Source organism: Papaver somniferum, chromosome 9 (assembly GCF_003573695.1).
Source record: "Papaver somniferum cultivar HN1 chromosome 9, ASM357369v1, whole genome shotgun sequence".
NCBI classification, from domain to species: domain Eukaryota; kingdom Viridiplantae; phylum Streptophyta; class Magnoliopsida; order Ranunculales; family Papaveraceae; genus Papaver; species Papaver somniferum.
Window position 1 is genome coordinate 140,266,424 of NC_039366.1, and position 15,842 is coordinate 140,282,265.

Consider the following 15,842-nt stretch of genomic DNA (forward strand, 5'->3'; position numbering starts at 1 on the left):
CCGACTTGCATCATTGAGGGCTAAGCCCCACGATGCATCTTTGCTGACAAGGCGTTCTTCTTCATCCGGTGAATCCAGGACCCACGTTCAAACTAACAGGGAGAGAACTTTTGTAGCGAGCCATGATCAGAAAGGGAAAACTGTGTACCGACGCCGCTGTTAGCAATTAACAGGGAGACTGTTACTTAGTCTCTCCGCCCAATGAAATGCTACAACAGCGACGAACCACAGGAGGAAGAGGTACTGGATGCTCCATGACAGCTGCAAGACGACACCAACTCCACAACCGATGAGCTCGGGAATGAGGAATCTCCTAGTCCTATCTCCATCATCTCAACCTTGTGTACGGATGAACGCACGAAGCTCATGGAACTTCTCAAAGAGTACCAGGACATATTCGCTTGGACGTATGAAAAAATGCCCGGTTTAGATAAAAAATTGGTCACCCATCATCTACATGTCATACCTGGATCCAAGCCGGTTAAACAGTCTCTGAGGCGGTTCATACACGAGGTAGAAGAGCAAATCAAGACTGAGATTCAGAAGTTGCTAGCTGCTGGCCTCTTCAAACCCATTCATCATCCAACCTGGTTGGCTAATGTGGTTCCGGTAAAAAGAAAAAATGGACAGATCAGGTGTTGCGTGGATTTCAGAGACTTGAACAGATGCTGCTCCAAAGATGATTTTCCTCTACCTAATATCGACGTGTTAGTGGATTCCACCAGCGGACACGACGTGTTCTCCTTCATGGATGGATATAAGGCTACAATCAGATAAGGATGTATGAGCATGACGCGAGTAAGACATCTTTTCGAAATCCTCTCGAAATTTTTTATTATATTGTAATGTTATTTGGTTAATGCCGGTGCACCGTATCAACGCGTTATGACGGCAATCTTCCACGACATGATGCATAAGCAAGTTGAAGACTACGTGGATGATATAGTAGCCAAATCAAAAGTTCAGGCGGCCCACACATGAGTCTTAAGACAAGTGTTCGAAAGGTGACTGCTGAGGGAATCAAAGTGGACCCATCCAAGATCCAAGCTATCCTCACGATGCTGCATCCGCGAACTGTGAAGGAACTCCAAGGCTTCATGGGCAAGGTGAACTAAAGTTTTATACCTGTTTTATCCCATCTTGTTTCTTCATTCACCCCCTTGCTGAAGAAAGGAGCAAGTTTCGTCTGGACCGCACTACAATAGGAAGCGTTTCGGAAGATTCAACGAATATTATCATCTCCAAATCATCATAAAGGGTTCGCCTATTATGTCAGCCCGGAAGAGAGCGAGCCCGGGACATCTTTAGATCTACTGGAGACGACACCTCAAGGGAGCAGACTCAAGAAGATAGCGATGTCCGCATCATCATGTCGAGAAAGAATCCGCAGCTTGGGAGAATCACTCTGTCAGACTTAAGAGGAATGCTTCAGCGAAACATCGAACATCCAAATGATTATATCAAGAGGTCCCGAATTCAGGCACTGGAGGATCACGATCCCAATGTGACTGGACAACGAGTGGTGTAATTGTGCATCAATAGGATGGTACCTGTCTATCGTGCTTTGTCGAAGAACCTGCGCTTTCAGACATCCTGAACTCCGTGAAGCTGCTAAACGCTCAGTTGCGACAGATACTGCCTTGCTAGAAAGAACAAGCCTGTCAATAATGAAGATCCTCATGATGTTCATGGAAGCATACATCTCACCAACAGGAAATACAACCTTCAATCTTCTGTAAGCAGTTTCGCTGAAGCAGCAAGAGGAAAACCACCGAGATACAACATCCTGCGCGTCCAAAATCGCCAACTCCAACTTCAGTACCACATGCACGACTTCCACAATGATGAAACAACGTCCAAGATATTCCATATTTGTATCGACGACGGAAACATCAATGAGAGACGCTTTCAGAATTTCGTCTCCCGTAGATGAAGTAGTTGCGTTACCAAAGGAGATTGCACCTGGGACTTAAGAGGTACATACAGATTCTCCATGAAAAGAACTTCATCATACTTGCAAAACCTATTAGTTAAGTCATTCACATGAAGAAACTTCCCTACTCCTCAAAGAACACGATCCAAAGATGATAATGGCAAAAGAGTGTGATTGGGGATTGCTTAGCACTGCCCATCTCAAAGATGGTGAATTTAGAGAGATGGAAGCACGCTATCATTATGATTCCAAGATGTCCAAAGACGAGGATATACTCAAGAGAGCAGACGTATTGTCAAAGACCAGTCATGTTCCTAGACGTCTATGAAACGTAATGCAGACGTAAATACGGCCTCATGAACCCAGCGTGACAACGTCTATCAAGTCGAAGGCTCAGTAGATACTCGTGGTCAGGGGACTGTCTCTCTATTTTTCATTCCATGAGGCAACATCAAGGAAGCTATCGGTTTCATCATTAGCTTTTCCCTCTAATAACGAGACAAGCTCTAACACTATATGAAGACTGCCAATCCCGAGCTTCACCATAGCAACAACCACTACGGACAGAGGTAATCCGAACTTCTGTATATTTTATTTTCCCATGGAGAAGTAATAGAGTCATGGAGGCGATATGATGATATCTTTATTATGGTAAACCAAGAAGCATGTAATTCACAAGGGGAAGTCAAACTGAAGAGAAGCCGCATCAACACTCTCTCAGGAAGAAGGCGCTCCAGCTCTCTCCTGAAGAAGGTGCTTCAACTCTCTCCAGAAGGCGCTTCAACTCTCGCTAGAAGAAGGAATTTCAGCTCTCTCGCCATACGAAGCTGCTTCAACGCTCTCTCCGGGACCCGCTTCGACGTTCGCTCCAGAAGCTGCTTCAACGCTCTCTCCGGGACCCTCTTCAACGTTCTCTCCAGAAGCTGCTTCAACGCTCTCTCCAGGAGCCGCCTCCAGAAGCTGCTTCAACTCTCTCTCCAGGAGCCGCCTCGACGTTCGCTCCGGAAGCTACATCAACGTTCTCTTTGGAGCTGCTTCAACATCTTTTTTCAGAAATTGCTTCAGCAACCATTTAAGGATATTACTCATGATAGGGATCATCCTCATCAGAGTCGAAGATTACGACCTCGTCATGAATAGTTTGAGAATACAACCAACCATATGCCTAATCTACCTAGGGACAACCGACATCATGCTAGGGGAACGTTCACCTGGACGCCTCTTGAACGTGACATGCTCCAAGGAAAGGACGACCCATCCCTCCTGGTAACATCTAACTTTATCTCATACGTTTTATCTTTATTTGTCACCATCTAATGCCTACCCCACAATAGTGCAACCATTGCGTGTTAGGCAGGGGACTTAATGTTGATGGTGGATTTTAGTTCAGGGCAAAAATTATAAAATCAGTATTTAATGCGCTGACATCCTGCAAAGGGTAAAGTCGTTTGATAAGTGATGAGCGCAGAAAACCTCTTCACTTTATTTATTCGAAGCAATTCAATAAATACACAAAATTCACCCAGAATGGTGCATGCAACAACAATCCCAAATATTCTGTGAATTCTTTAGCATTATTAATTAGTGCATGATTTGCCTTGTATTTCCTGTGATTTTCTTAGCCGAACTCTCATTATTAGCATGACATGATGACTGAGTGTTCACTCTCAGCAGAGTAACATGAATATCCAAGTGCCAATTTTGAGACATGCACGAAATACTCGTACAGGCTATTCTCTGAAAAAGAGAATTTCGAATCGATGCACTTTCAGCTCGATCGAACGAATTTAATTTCCTTAAGGAAAATATGGATTGTCCGTATCAGTCTCAGAAACGATCACGTCCACGCAAGTTGGCTACATAATTTAACTAGCCTAGACGAACCCTAACAGGAGAAGGCAATCACCGTGATGTTCACCGGCGGGCCTGCCTATTCCCTAGTCGGTCGAACACCACGCTATACCCCTAAAGCATGTCAAATACGGGCCCCAAAGAGGGATGGACGCGTTGCTTTGGGGAAGGCTCAAACGAGCAAGACCGCTCAAAGCAGTCTTAAAATCATCATGACCGTCCAACTTCACCAGCCTGGTTGGACGGATTAAATCATCCCACAATTGATCAGTGAAGCGTTAATGCACACATTAGCGGGCCCACTCCTCACCCACCTGATCGGTTTTTTCACGACCTAGCCCTAGAGCAATGAACGCTTGCTCGAAATATGGCTGACGTGCTGCTTAAAGGGTCACGGAAATCCCACTAGCGTCTTAAATCGATCACAACCATCCAACTTCGCCAGCATATTTGGATAGTTTAGATCACGCCTAGGACCATCGGGCAGGAACACATAAGTTCACCATCGGCCCAACATGGGCCCCACATGGTCGGTCTCCCCAAAGGAGGAGCATATTCTGCCAAACCGTTTGGCCAAAATTGTGCATGCGTGACTGATCCAAAACCCTAATTAGGGTTTGCGACATTACATATATGTCGCAGTTTGATCATGACCATCCATCTTCGCCAGCTCGGATGGAGGATATAGATATAGAATGAGGAGGTTCAGAAAGCATCAACATGATCACCGTGGGCCCACCTGCGCATGTAGCCGGTCGACCAAGGTGGACCATAGTCAGGCGCCTCGAAATGCGCGCCCAAAGATGGCATGCCATGAACCCCTAAAATCCTTTGCGGCAAAGGATTTCTGTTGCAAATCGATCACGACCACTCACCTTTGCCAGACAAATTGAGTGGCCTAGATCGCACCTCCGCGAGACAAAGTGGCATGGACTTGTACACCGGCAAGCCGTCTACACGCATGCCCGGTCGGTCCCACCAAAAGCTTTTTCCATGCTTGATTTCGGTCAAGCTAAAGAGTGATGCTTGAGCACCTCTTTAAAACCCTAAAATCCATAACCGGTCGCAAACATGTGCCGCAGATCATCTCGTCCGTCCAACTTTGCCATCTTGGTCGGACAACCTAGGCTAAGAGTTAGACGGCCAATGATGCACCTTGGTGATTACCGTCCGTTACTCTACCACAAGGAGTGATCGGTCAAGGGATGGCCCGCCCATGCGGTCTCCAAACGATCACTCGAAGATGGTTGGGCATGCAGCTATTTTAAGACGCTTAATCCGTGACTTACTCCGTTAAGCTTTAAAACAACGATGATTCATACATATTGATTGTATTCGATGCATTACATGCATAAAGTATACACGATATTTCATGAATATCGATTTTCTAAATAACTCAGTTATTTAACCTAGCACCGTATGCTACTTCATGTGGGTCCCACGATCCACTCATTCGAGACATCAAGCATGTCACAAACTGGAGGATACTTACTGGGGTATTGGTCTGGCGGTTTACAGCGTGCCGCGTGTAACGCGCCCATATATAAGAACGTGTCAGGAGGCATGGACAATTAAGATGATGAGGGAAGTGGGATAAGACGTGATCGTGCAATCACCTACACGACCCCACTAATCCATCACTCAACTTCCTCCACTTCCTACGAGATGAGGGTTTGGCTCAATAACTTGTATAAATAGGTCCTTCGCATATTTCCAGACAACACGAAAAACACACAACAGAAAAACGAAGTGTTGTCACAGTATCCAGAAAACAAGTTCATCATTGTGCAAGCCAGTTCATCATTGTGATACAAGTCATAAATAGCCAACACCTTCACAATCTCAACACCTTCTTCGCTTCCCTCCCTAAGATCAAACCCATCTCATTCACTTTGTGACCGAAGCAAGTCTGGTACGACCATTTCTTGTTTTAGGCCAGAATTGTATAGATTGATCTCTCAAATCAAAAGCACTCCTGTGCAGTGCATTTGTTTAGGGTTTAAATTCGTTTCTCATCCACACACACCCAAATTTACCAAAACCAGCAGAAACAGTTTTCACCCATAAACAACATTGTGTGGCAACACATATATGTATAAGTCCTTTTTCCTTGAACCGAAGTTTGCGAACTTTGTTGATCAAGAGAACCGGAACAAGAGCCGTGAACTCAGTCCACGAACCCAGTCCGCGAACTGGCGGAAGTTCTCGACCCGAGAATATCTGCTGGAGTTTGAGAACTCCTTCCGGGAACTTAAGTCCGCGAACTAAGTCTGCGAATTTAAGATGGTTATATCTAAAGACGATTGTTTGTGAACTTATTTATATTAACTAAGGAATGCTAAATGCAAACCATGGCTATAAAGTTCATGAACCGATTCGAGTGAATCAAACCGTTTTTGTTTCGATTGTGTCTTGTGTAGTTACATAAGATTTCCTTGCAATTGAACAACTCTCTAATTAGTTCATTTGAGTCATTTGAACTAGTTATGGTGAAGAAGAATATGGTTGATATGAAATTGCTCATATGGCTAACCATTTGGCTAACTATTGTTGAACCAACAAATGTACATGTTTGGTTACGGTTACACAAACATAAAATCATGCATTTCATTTGTGTAATAAGCTAAGTTTTCGATCCAATGGTTGAAATATATTAGCTTGAATCTAATCAGGTTTTCATCTAACGGTGAATATTGAATGCTTTGTTACCAAGCTAACATTGATTGCAAATCCTGATTCGAAAGACTATATAAGGGAGAACTCTAGCAACTGGGAAACCTTATCCCCACACCTCATGTGTGATACTAGTTGTATTAGCTAGAGTCGATTCTCCTTTAACCTTAGGTTTCTTCTTGTAAACCAAGTTAACGACTTAAAAGACTTCATTGGGATTGTGAAGCCAGATCGATATTACTTTCTCGTAGTTGTCTGATCTGATCTTGCATCTTCTATCGTTTTGAGTACAATCATAACGATTGGCTTGAGATTTATATCTCCGATAGACAATATATAAAATTAATCACAAACATCTTCGTCTCATCGTTTGTGATTCCACAATATCTTCTTTCGCCGCGTCGACTAAGATTATTGTGAGGTGATTGATAATACTAGGCTGCTCTTCGGGAATATAAGTCCGGTTTATTAACTGGTTCATGTTCACCTCGATTTATCAAAAGACAGAACAAAAACTTGTAGGTATTTCTGTGGGAGACAAATTTATCTATTCCTGTAGAATTTTCTGTGCGATATAGATTTGTTTATTAAAGTCTTCGACTTTGAGTCGTAGAAACTCTTAGTTGTGGGTGAGATCATCTAAGGGAATCAAGTGCGTAGTATCCTGCTGAGATCAGAGGCGCAGGAGCATAACTGTACCTTGGATCAATGTGAGATTGGTTGGGGTTCAACTACAGTCCAAACCGAAGTTAGTTTGTAGTAGGCTAGTGTCTGTAGCGTCTTAATACAGTGTGTGTTCAATCTGGACTAGGTCCCGGGGTTTTTCTGTATTTGCGGTTTCCTCGTTAACAAAATTCTGGTGTCTGTGTTATTTCTATTCCACATTATATTTTGTTATATAATTGAAATATCACAGGTTGTGCGTTTGAATCAATCAATTGGAAATCCGACCTTCGGTTGTTGATTGAAATTGATTGATACTTGAACATTGGTCTTTGGTACCGTTCAAGTGATTTCTCTTGTATTCAATTAGACTCGCAGATTACTATTTGCTTGAGTAAGAATTGAATCGACAAAGAGAGATATGACTCTTTGTTATACTTTATTAAGATTGAGTCTAGTTGATTCTCTTGAAAGTATATCGGAGTTTGTCCATCTAGATTGCTAAGCGAAATATTGGGTGTGGTTATTCTACCCCCACTTTTTCAATTGGTATCAGAGCAGGAAAACACGTTCAAGACCTTATAAGTCTGTGTTTGTAGCGATCTGACTCTATGGACAGAGGTGTTATCTCTATCAACGTACCACCAGTCTTCGATGGCTCTAATTACTTGTGGTGGAAAATTGCTATGCGAGCTTTTCTTCAAGCACGTGATTTTCAATCATGGGTATATGTTTTTAATGGCTATAATGCTCCCGTTGTGGCAGTTGGAAATGTAAACGTTCCCAAGGATATCGGTGAATACATCCCTGCCGATATACTTGTTGCAAAGCAAAATTACGACGGTTTGAATGCCATCATACATGCCATTACCCCGAATCTTCATCACCATGTGTCAAATTGCACTAAGTCTAAAGAAGCGTGGGATATATTAGAAACCGTATTCGAAGGTAATACCAGTGAAAAGGAAGCTAGGCTTCAAAACCTTAATTCCGGTTGGGAAAACCTTTGTATGGAAGATGAAGAAACATTTGATGAGTTTAATCACAAAGTGTCTGAAATTGTTAATGCATCTTTTGCTTTGAGTAAGACTTTTCCTGAAAAGGACATTGTGATGAAAATTCTCAGATCGCTGCCATCTAGATACGATTCTAAGAAGCATGCCATCGTTGAGGGAAATAACCTAGATAATCTCTCCAGAAATGTGCTGGTTGGTAAGCTTAAGATCTTTGATCATGAGCATTCATCAAAATCTAAGGATGTTGCGTTCAAAGCACTAAAGGACACAAAATTACTTGATAAAAGTAAAAAAAGTATATATCTCTGAAGACGATCATTCTGAGACTGATTCATCAGATGAGGATCTTGACAAATCGGTCTTGATCACTAGACAGTTTAGGGATCTTCTGTTGAAGAGAAGTAAACGGTTCTCCAGAGATAAGCCTACAGTATCAGTCAAACCTCATAATCATGTTCCTTCTAAAAATAGGGATATTGATGAAACTGATGACGAGGATATGCCTCAGTGATTTAAGTGTAAAGGATTTGGTCATTTTGCAAACGAGTGCCCAAATCGTAGAAAATACACTGGGAACAAAGGTCTTGCTGCAACTCTTGATGAAATGTCTGACAACTATGATTCTAATGAAGACGAAAAATCAAGTGTTGTACTTCTTGGTGAAAATATTGATTTTGATAATTGTAGCAATACATACATCAATCTTGATATTCTTTCAGAAGAAAACCCAACTAATCTGGAAGAAAAAATTGACATATTCTTTGGAAACTCTATATGTAATGTTTCAGGTTCCACCATTGTAGATGGTGGATTTTCGACAAGGGAAACTCTATACATACTCCGGATCCGGAAATCGGATGAGTATTGAGACTCATGTCTCTCATTAAAGCATGAAATCTCATGCCATAAATCTCTGACTGAGAAGGCTGTTTCTCAGAGTATATGTAGATGTGTAGTCTCCCAGCTGAGGCCACGATATATTTCATGAATACTGAGCAATTTCAGTAATTATTTCTGTATAGAATCGAAAGATTGGGCGGCTCCTAGACATCATGCCTGCTAGTATAGAGCAACAACGTCTTCAGGATGCAACCAGGTTTTTCCTGACTATATAGGAGAAGTATGACACTCCAGCAAGTTCATATTGCTCAACTCTCAGATAATTAATGCTCCTAGACAGCATGCCTACTAGTATAGAGCCATCAATTAATTATCTTTGATCGTAACTGAATATGCAGCTATATTCTACGATTCTTTGAATATTTCGTTACTTCAATTTTATGGTTCTTCCCAGCAGAGTTCCATGGGTTGGTAATAAATATTCAACGTACAGGTATCTGAGCATCGACTAAGCCCTGACTAAAATGGTGCAAGTGTACTTAGCAATAATGCACAAGCCGTGACCAGTCCCACACCCAATTTTATATTTTATCATATTTTATTATTTTTCCCTGATCTCATGAAAATTCTCTCATTTGAGCAAATCTCCTTCGTTTCAAGGAAACTCCCAGTCCCATGATGTTTCCACACATCAAGAAAATAATAAAATTAGGAAAAGGTGTCGCGGGACCAAACCCACTACCGACCGGCCGTGCACTGGCCGTGGCCGGTCCCACACCTCACAGTTCCTTATTATTTTATTATTTCCCTCATCCTATGAAAATTCCCTAATTTCATGATTTTTCCCTAAACCCATGAAAATAAATTATAAAATTAGGAAAACCGTGGGGCCGGACCCTAGCCGGCCGGTCATGCCCTAGCCGGTCCCACACGCCCCTTATTTTATTATTATTATTTATTTTGTTTTCTTCATTCCATGAAAACTCCCTGATTTCAACAAAATATCTTGGTTTCGACAAAACTCTTGATTTTATGAAAATTCCCTAAAATCATGAAAATTACATAAAATTGGGAAGAGTGCCTTGGGACCGTGCCCGTTGGCCGATCGGCCATGCCCTGGCCATTTCCGGTCCCACACTCCATCATTCCCTATTTTATTATTATTTTATTTTTTAATCTCATGGAAATTCCTTAATTTCATGAAATTCTTCAGTTTTTATAGAATTTCCCTCGAAGCAGAGGAAAAAAATACAGAAAATTACATAAAATTGGGAAAAGTGCTGCGGGACCGAGCTTGCTAGCTGGCCGGTCATGCCATGGCCGGTCCCACACTTTGCAATCCCCTATTTTATTAACTATTTTTCATCATCTCATAAATTTTTCCTAGTTTCAGCAAAACCCCGGATTCTGCATATTTTCTCAAAATGTTGCTCAAACGCACACCGGAAAATATCAAAACTCTCAGGACTGAGACAAGAACGCTGTGGTGACACGGGCATATCCCTTTGACCGGACAAGGGTGGACCTAGGGCTTGCAATTGGCCGATCCCACATGTTTTAATTATTTTGACCTAACTTGCTCAATTTCCCGTATTAGGTCCAAACTCTTTTCAGACAATTGAGGGTTCGTTCAAATGACCATCAACTGGTCCCACGACCACCAAGGGCCAGTCTCATGACCTCTTGGTCGGTCCCTCATCTTTTCATGGCTAGGTTTTACTACCTGTCGCTCACACGAGCATTATTTTAACAAATGATTAAACCAACATTTAATCATTCTTTCACCAACTGGTCCTAAAGAGACTTTGGTATTTTGCTCATTCGAGCATATGGGTGTTACATGGTGGATTCATCATCCCATGTAGTTGGTCCTTGCTTCGTTCTGCGGTTGATTTTCAATAAATCATCAATTCATTAAAATTAGGGTTTTGAATCCGGAGTTCTGCAAAACATAATTCTGAGCAGATTCAAATACTGATAATTTTATGTTGATCCCATGATCAACACTTTTATTTATTATACTCGGCCCGACAGTCAGTATCTTAAATTAATATTTTATTTGGACATGCTACCAACAATTCATCAAACGAGCAATATTTGCTCAGACTAGCAATATTTACTCAAATCGGAAATATTTGCTCAGATTAAAGAATATTGGTTCAACTATCAATATTCAATAATTCAGCAACACAGTTTTCTCAGGTTATTGATTTTTATTTTGTCTCAGCAGGCATGATTCAATCCATGAGTCTCTTAACATTTGCAAGTTATGTTCAACTCAGCAATACAATGACTCATCGTCCCATAAAGTCAGCAACTAACTCGACAATCACGAGACATCAGTCGTGTCACATGGGGGGATATTAACTATGGTTTTGGTCTGGCGGTCAACGGAACGTGTGTCTAAATACACGACGATAATGTGAGCAAGTCGTGCAATCAGTTGGAAGAGTCGGCAAAGTAGTGGGTGGAAAATTAACCAAGTCTCCGCACGATGAGCAACTGGTTTTGACATGATTTCCCACTTACCCACTCTCTGACTCCAACAACTGTCACACTTCATGGGATCATGGTGTTTTCAATTTAGCAATATAAAAGACCTCTGAATCCTGATTGAAAGGACAAGGAATTTCTCAGCAAGTTCATACAGACAATCTTTCGTCTACACGAACTCATTGTCTGAGCAATCACTTTCAATTGAGTAAACTCCAATCATTCAGAACTTTCCTACGCTGCAACGCACCTACAATCTCAAATCACCATTGATCCGCACATTTCTTAGATTCCCTCCTACAGATCAACCCATCCTCTATTGTGACCGAATTGACTCTGGAACGACCATTGTTCTTGGTTTAGGCCGGAGTCCTACAGATTGATCTCTCGAACTTAAAGAACTCCCTTCTTGCAGTGCATCTGTGTGAGGTTCAACATTTCGCTCGGTTCAAGGAGTTTCCACACGGACGTCTTCTCAATTCCGTAAAAACCAGCAAATCGTTTTTCCCCATCTACATATTGGCGACCACATTGGAAGATTAATCTCTCGGTTGCAAATTTCAAGCTTTCACAAGATGGTTGGTCTTAGGACTAATTCAACTGATCCAAACCCGATCCAGAATCTTTCAAATGGCAATGTTCCTCTTTCTAATGTTACATCTGACGGCATGGAAGGCGGAGGAACCCCGACTCTGACAGAGTTGGCTCAGATCCTGGAGATTCACGCCAGGAACATGGATCTGATGAAAAGTACGATGAACCAGATACTCGATTTTCTCATCAAACTGACATCTGAGTTAGGCGGCGTCTCCGCTTCAGGAATCCCAACACTGGGGACTGATTCGTAACCCAACCCTCAAACTAATAGTTTCACTACTTATGAGAAGAAGGTGGATCAGGAAGTTGCACAATTGATCGAAAACTTGTGTGAACTTTTACACTTTTCAGGGAGCAGCGTACAGACACGTTTGCTATGCTCATCCAGATATCATCTGACATGCAAATAATTTCACCAACCCCAACAGTCGAAGAAATATCCCTGGCGTCTGAATATTCAATTGACAACATCACTTTTGGAGAAGAAGATCGCATGGCAGATGAAGGACATAATCGAGCTTTGTACGTGACTGGTTTCATCAAGGGCTCCGAATTTAGGATGGATCTCATTAATACAGGCGTTTCCACAAACATCGTCACTATGAAAACTCTCAGGATGGCTAGATTCCCGCAAGGTTAAATTATTCGTCATCCCATTATGATGACAGGATTTGAAGGAAGCCAAAGCCACACATATGGATATGTGTATATAGATTTGAGGGTAGGGCCTATTCAATCAAAAGTGAAGTTTCATGTGATCGAGCAAGAACCTGACTATAACATGATACTCGGGCGACCGTGGCTCCATGACAACAAGGTGGTCCCATCCACCTACCATCAATGTATGAAGGCTTTACTCTACAACAAGATCGTTCGCATAGACGCTTCATCATCTTCTTACGCGCTGGCCTACGATGTTGAATTCATTGAATCCCAGAGGAGCATTCCTGAACCTCCTAACAAGATCTACAACACTCCACTTCCAAGTTGGAAGACTATTGAAGAAGCTGCCGACGCGTCATCACTATCCTTAGGATCAGAACCAGTCAAATCACCTGCTACACCGGTTAATCGTCGTAAGGACCAGGTCACGACCCCAGGATCCAATTTTATGACTACCCATGATACAGAAGGGAGGGTCATTTATCGGCGGCGCAAAGATTAACAATTAATAGGGGAAATTGATCAAGAGTCTCCCCGCAATAATGAATCATGTCAGATTGAGCAATCACCTGATGATGGGGTTCAAGATGCTCCGCAACAGTTGCAAGATGGGACGAATTCTACTACTGATGATCTTGAAACGGTTAATATCGGTACAGAAGAAGATCTGAGACCAATTTTAATCAGTTCTGCACTATCACTGAAGGAACGAACAGGCCTGGTAAATTTGCTGAAAGAGTATCGGGATATCTTTGCTTGGACATACGAAGAAATGCCTGGCTTGGACAACAAACTGGTCACTCACCGTCTGAATATCACTCCCGGCTCCAAGGCTGTCAAAAAATCACCTAGACAGTTCAGGCATGAGGTCGAGGAACAAATCAAAGTCGAAATTCAGAAATTTCTAGTAGCGGGATTTATCAAGCCTATTCAACATCCAACATGGCTGGCTAACGTTGTCCCAGTTAAGAAGAAGAATGGTCAAATCAGATGCTGTGTAGATTTCAGGAACCTGAATAAATGTTGTCCAAAGGATGATTTTTCTTTACCCAACATTGATATACTTGTCGATGCAACCAACGGCCACGGTATGTTCTCATTCATGGATGGTTATAGTGGATACAACCAGATCAAGACGTTCGAACATGATGCTGCTAAGACCACGTTTCGCACTCACATTGGGAATTTTCACTATACTGTGAGCCCTTTGGATTGAAGAATGCAGGTGCTACCTACCAACGAGCCATGACAACAATATTTCATGATATGATGCATAAGCAAGTAGAAGACTATGTCGACGACGTTGTGGTGAAATCGAAAGCTCGAGCATCGTATCTAGAAGTTCTGAGGCAAGTTTTTGAAAGATGCAGAGAATACAAGTTGAAGATGAATCCCCTGAAATGCGCTTTTAGAGTTTCTTCTGGGAAGTTTCTAGGATTCCTGGTCATTGCCGAAGGGATCAAAGTTGATCCAGACAAAGCAAAATCCATTACTACCATGCCTCATCCACGCAACGTGAAGGAACTACAGATTTTCATGGGCAAGGTAAATTACATCAGACGCTTCATACCGGGATTGGCTCAACTTATTGCTTCGTTCACTCTTCTGCTGAAGAAGGGAGCAAGTTTCATCTGGACAACTGTTCAACAGAAGGCGTTCCAGAAGCTATAACAGATACTTTTATCACCCGCGTTCATGAGATATCCAGTACAAGGGCGACCATTGATATTATACACAGCTTCCAGTGATGTTGCTATCGGAGCACTGCTAGCTCAGGAAGATGAAGAAGGCGTTGAACATCCGATCTACTATTATAGCCGAACCATGAAGGATGCTCAACTCAGATACCAGAAAGCTGTAAGAGCATGCCTGGCATTAGCTCAGGCAATGCCGAGGTTCAGACATTATTTGCTGTCCAACAGAGTCGTGCTTGTCTCCAAGGATGATCCCATAAAGTTTTTACTCTCAAAACCTGCTTTGATAGGAAGACCTGCAAAATGGATGCTTCAGATGTCAGAGTTCGACATAGTGTGCGTTTCTCCCAAAAAGATCAAAAGTCAAGTGGTAGCAGATTTACTGGCTGCCTTTCCAATAGAAGATTCCACGACATTACAGGACGATGTACCAGGTGAATTTCCAGAAATTTCAGTCGTCAAGGAAGAAGCATGGTTGTTGTACTTTGATGGATCTGCTACTCCTAGCAACGATATTGGGGGAGTGGGCATAGTCTTGGTCTCTCCATCTGGTGAAGTATTCTCACATTCATTTAAGCTGGACTTCCACTGTACAAATAATTCAGCAGAATATAAAGCCTTCTTGCTAGGATTATCCTTAGCTAAACAGGAAGGAGCGATGCATCTGGAGATCAGAGGAGATTCAAAACTGCTGGTCAATCAAATGAATGGGATATACTCTCTCAAGGAGATAACGCTTGCTCCATTCAGGGCTGAGGCACAGCGACTCCTAACTCATTTCGCTGATGCGACTATCACCCATACTGGCCGGACCAACAATAGACATGTTGATTGCTTGGAAACCCTCACCTCCAAGTTGCAATTTGAAGGGTCAAAGAAAGCTATCATAGTGCAAAGACGAGCTGTATCATCCACATGGCTTAGTCAAACTGAAGATGCTCAAGCAAACGACTGGAGAACACCTATTATTCATGAACTGAGCAGTTTCGTTACAGAAGGAGCAGTCAGCATTAAAGATCTAAAGAACTTCTTCTTGCTCCACGGGGACTTGTACCCTCGCAACCCTGATGCCTCTCTATCACGGTGCCTTGGCGATGAAGAAGCGAAGGAAAAGCTCAAAAGTGTGCATCAAGAAGTATGTGGACAGACGCTGGTGATAACACTTTATAGAAGACTTCAAAGACTCGGGTATTACTGATTAAAGATTTAATGTGGGTTGTAGTAATGAAGGTTCGAACTCTAAGACTTGTGAAGGTGAAGGATTTTTAGATTTAAAAATATATATACAAATATTGACAAATTGGTAGAGAGTTACTGGGACTAAAGATTCGTCCATTTTTCATTTTCAAGTGGTTCAGAATTTAATTCTAGGCGATTATAGTTCAAAACAAAACAAATATTAACTCTAGTTTATTGCCA

General features: G+C 42.2%; 1 protein-coding gene across 1 annotated transcript; it reads left to right on the top strand.

Moving 5' to 3' along the window:
* The first annotated feature begins 14,424 nt into the window (after window positions 1-14,424).
* On the top strand, window positions 14,425-15,621 carry LOC113312640. The gene is made up of 2 exons (XM_026561378.1): window positions 14,425-14,979; window positions 15,073-15,621. Exons 1-2 carry the CDS (start codon window positions 14,425-14,427, stop codon window positions 15,619-15,621), a joined length of 1,104 nt encoding a protein of 367 aa, XP_026417163.1.
* Window positions 15,622-15,842: the final 221 nt, after the last annotated feature.

What these genes read in the sequence shown, in the direction of transcription:
- LOC113312640 (XM_026561378.1), top strand. Translation starts at nt 14,425, where the DNA reads ATGAGATATCCAGTACAAGGGCGACCATTGATATTATACACAGCTTCC. An exon ending in TGGTCTCTCCATCTGGTGAA is followed by an intron (nt 14,980 to 15,072) that starts GTATTCTCACAT and finishes TTAGCTAAACAG; the next exon opens with GAAGGAGCGATGCATCTGGA.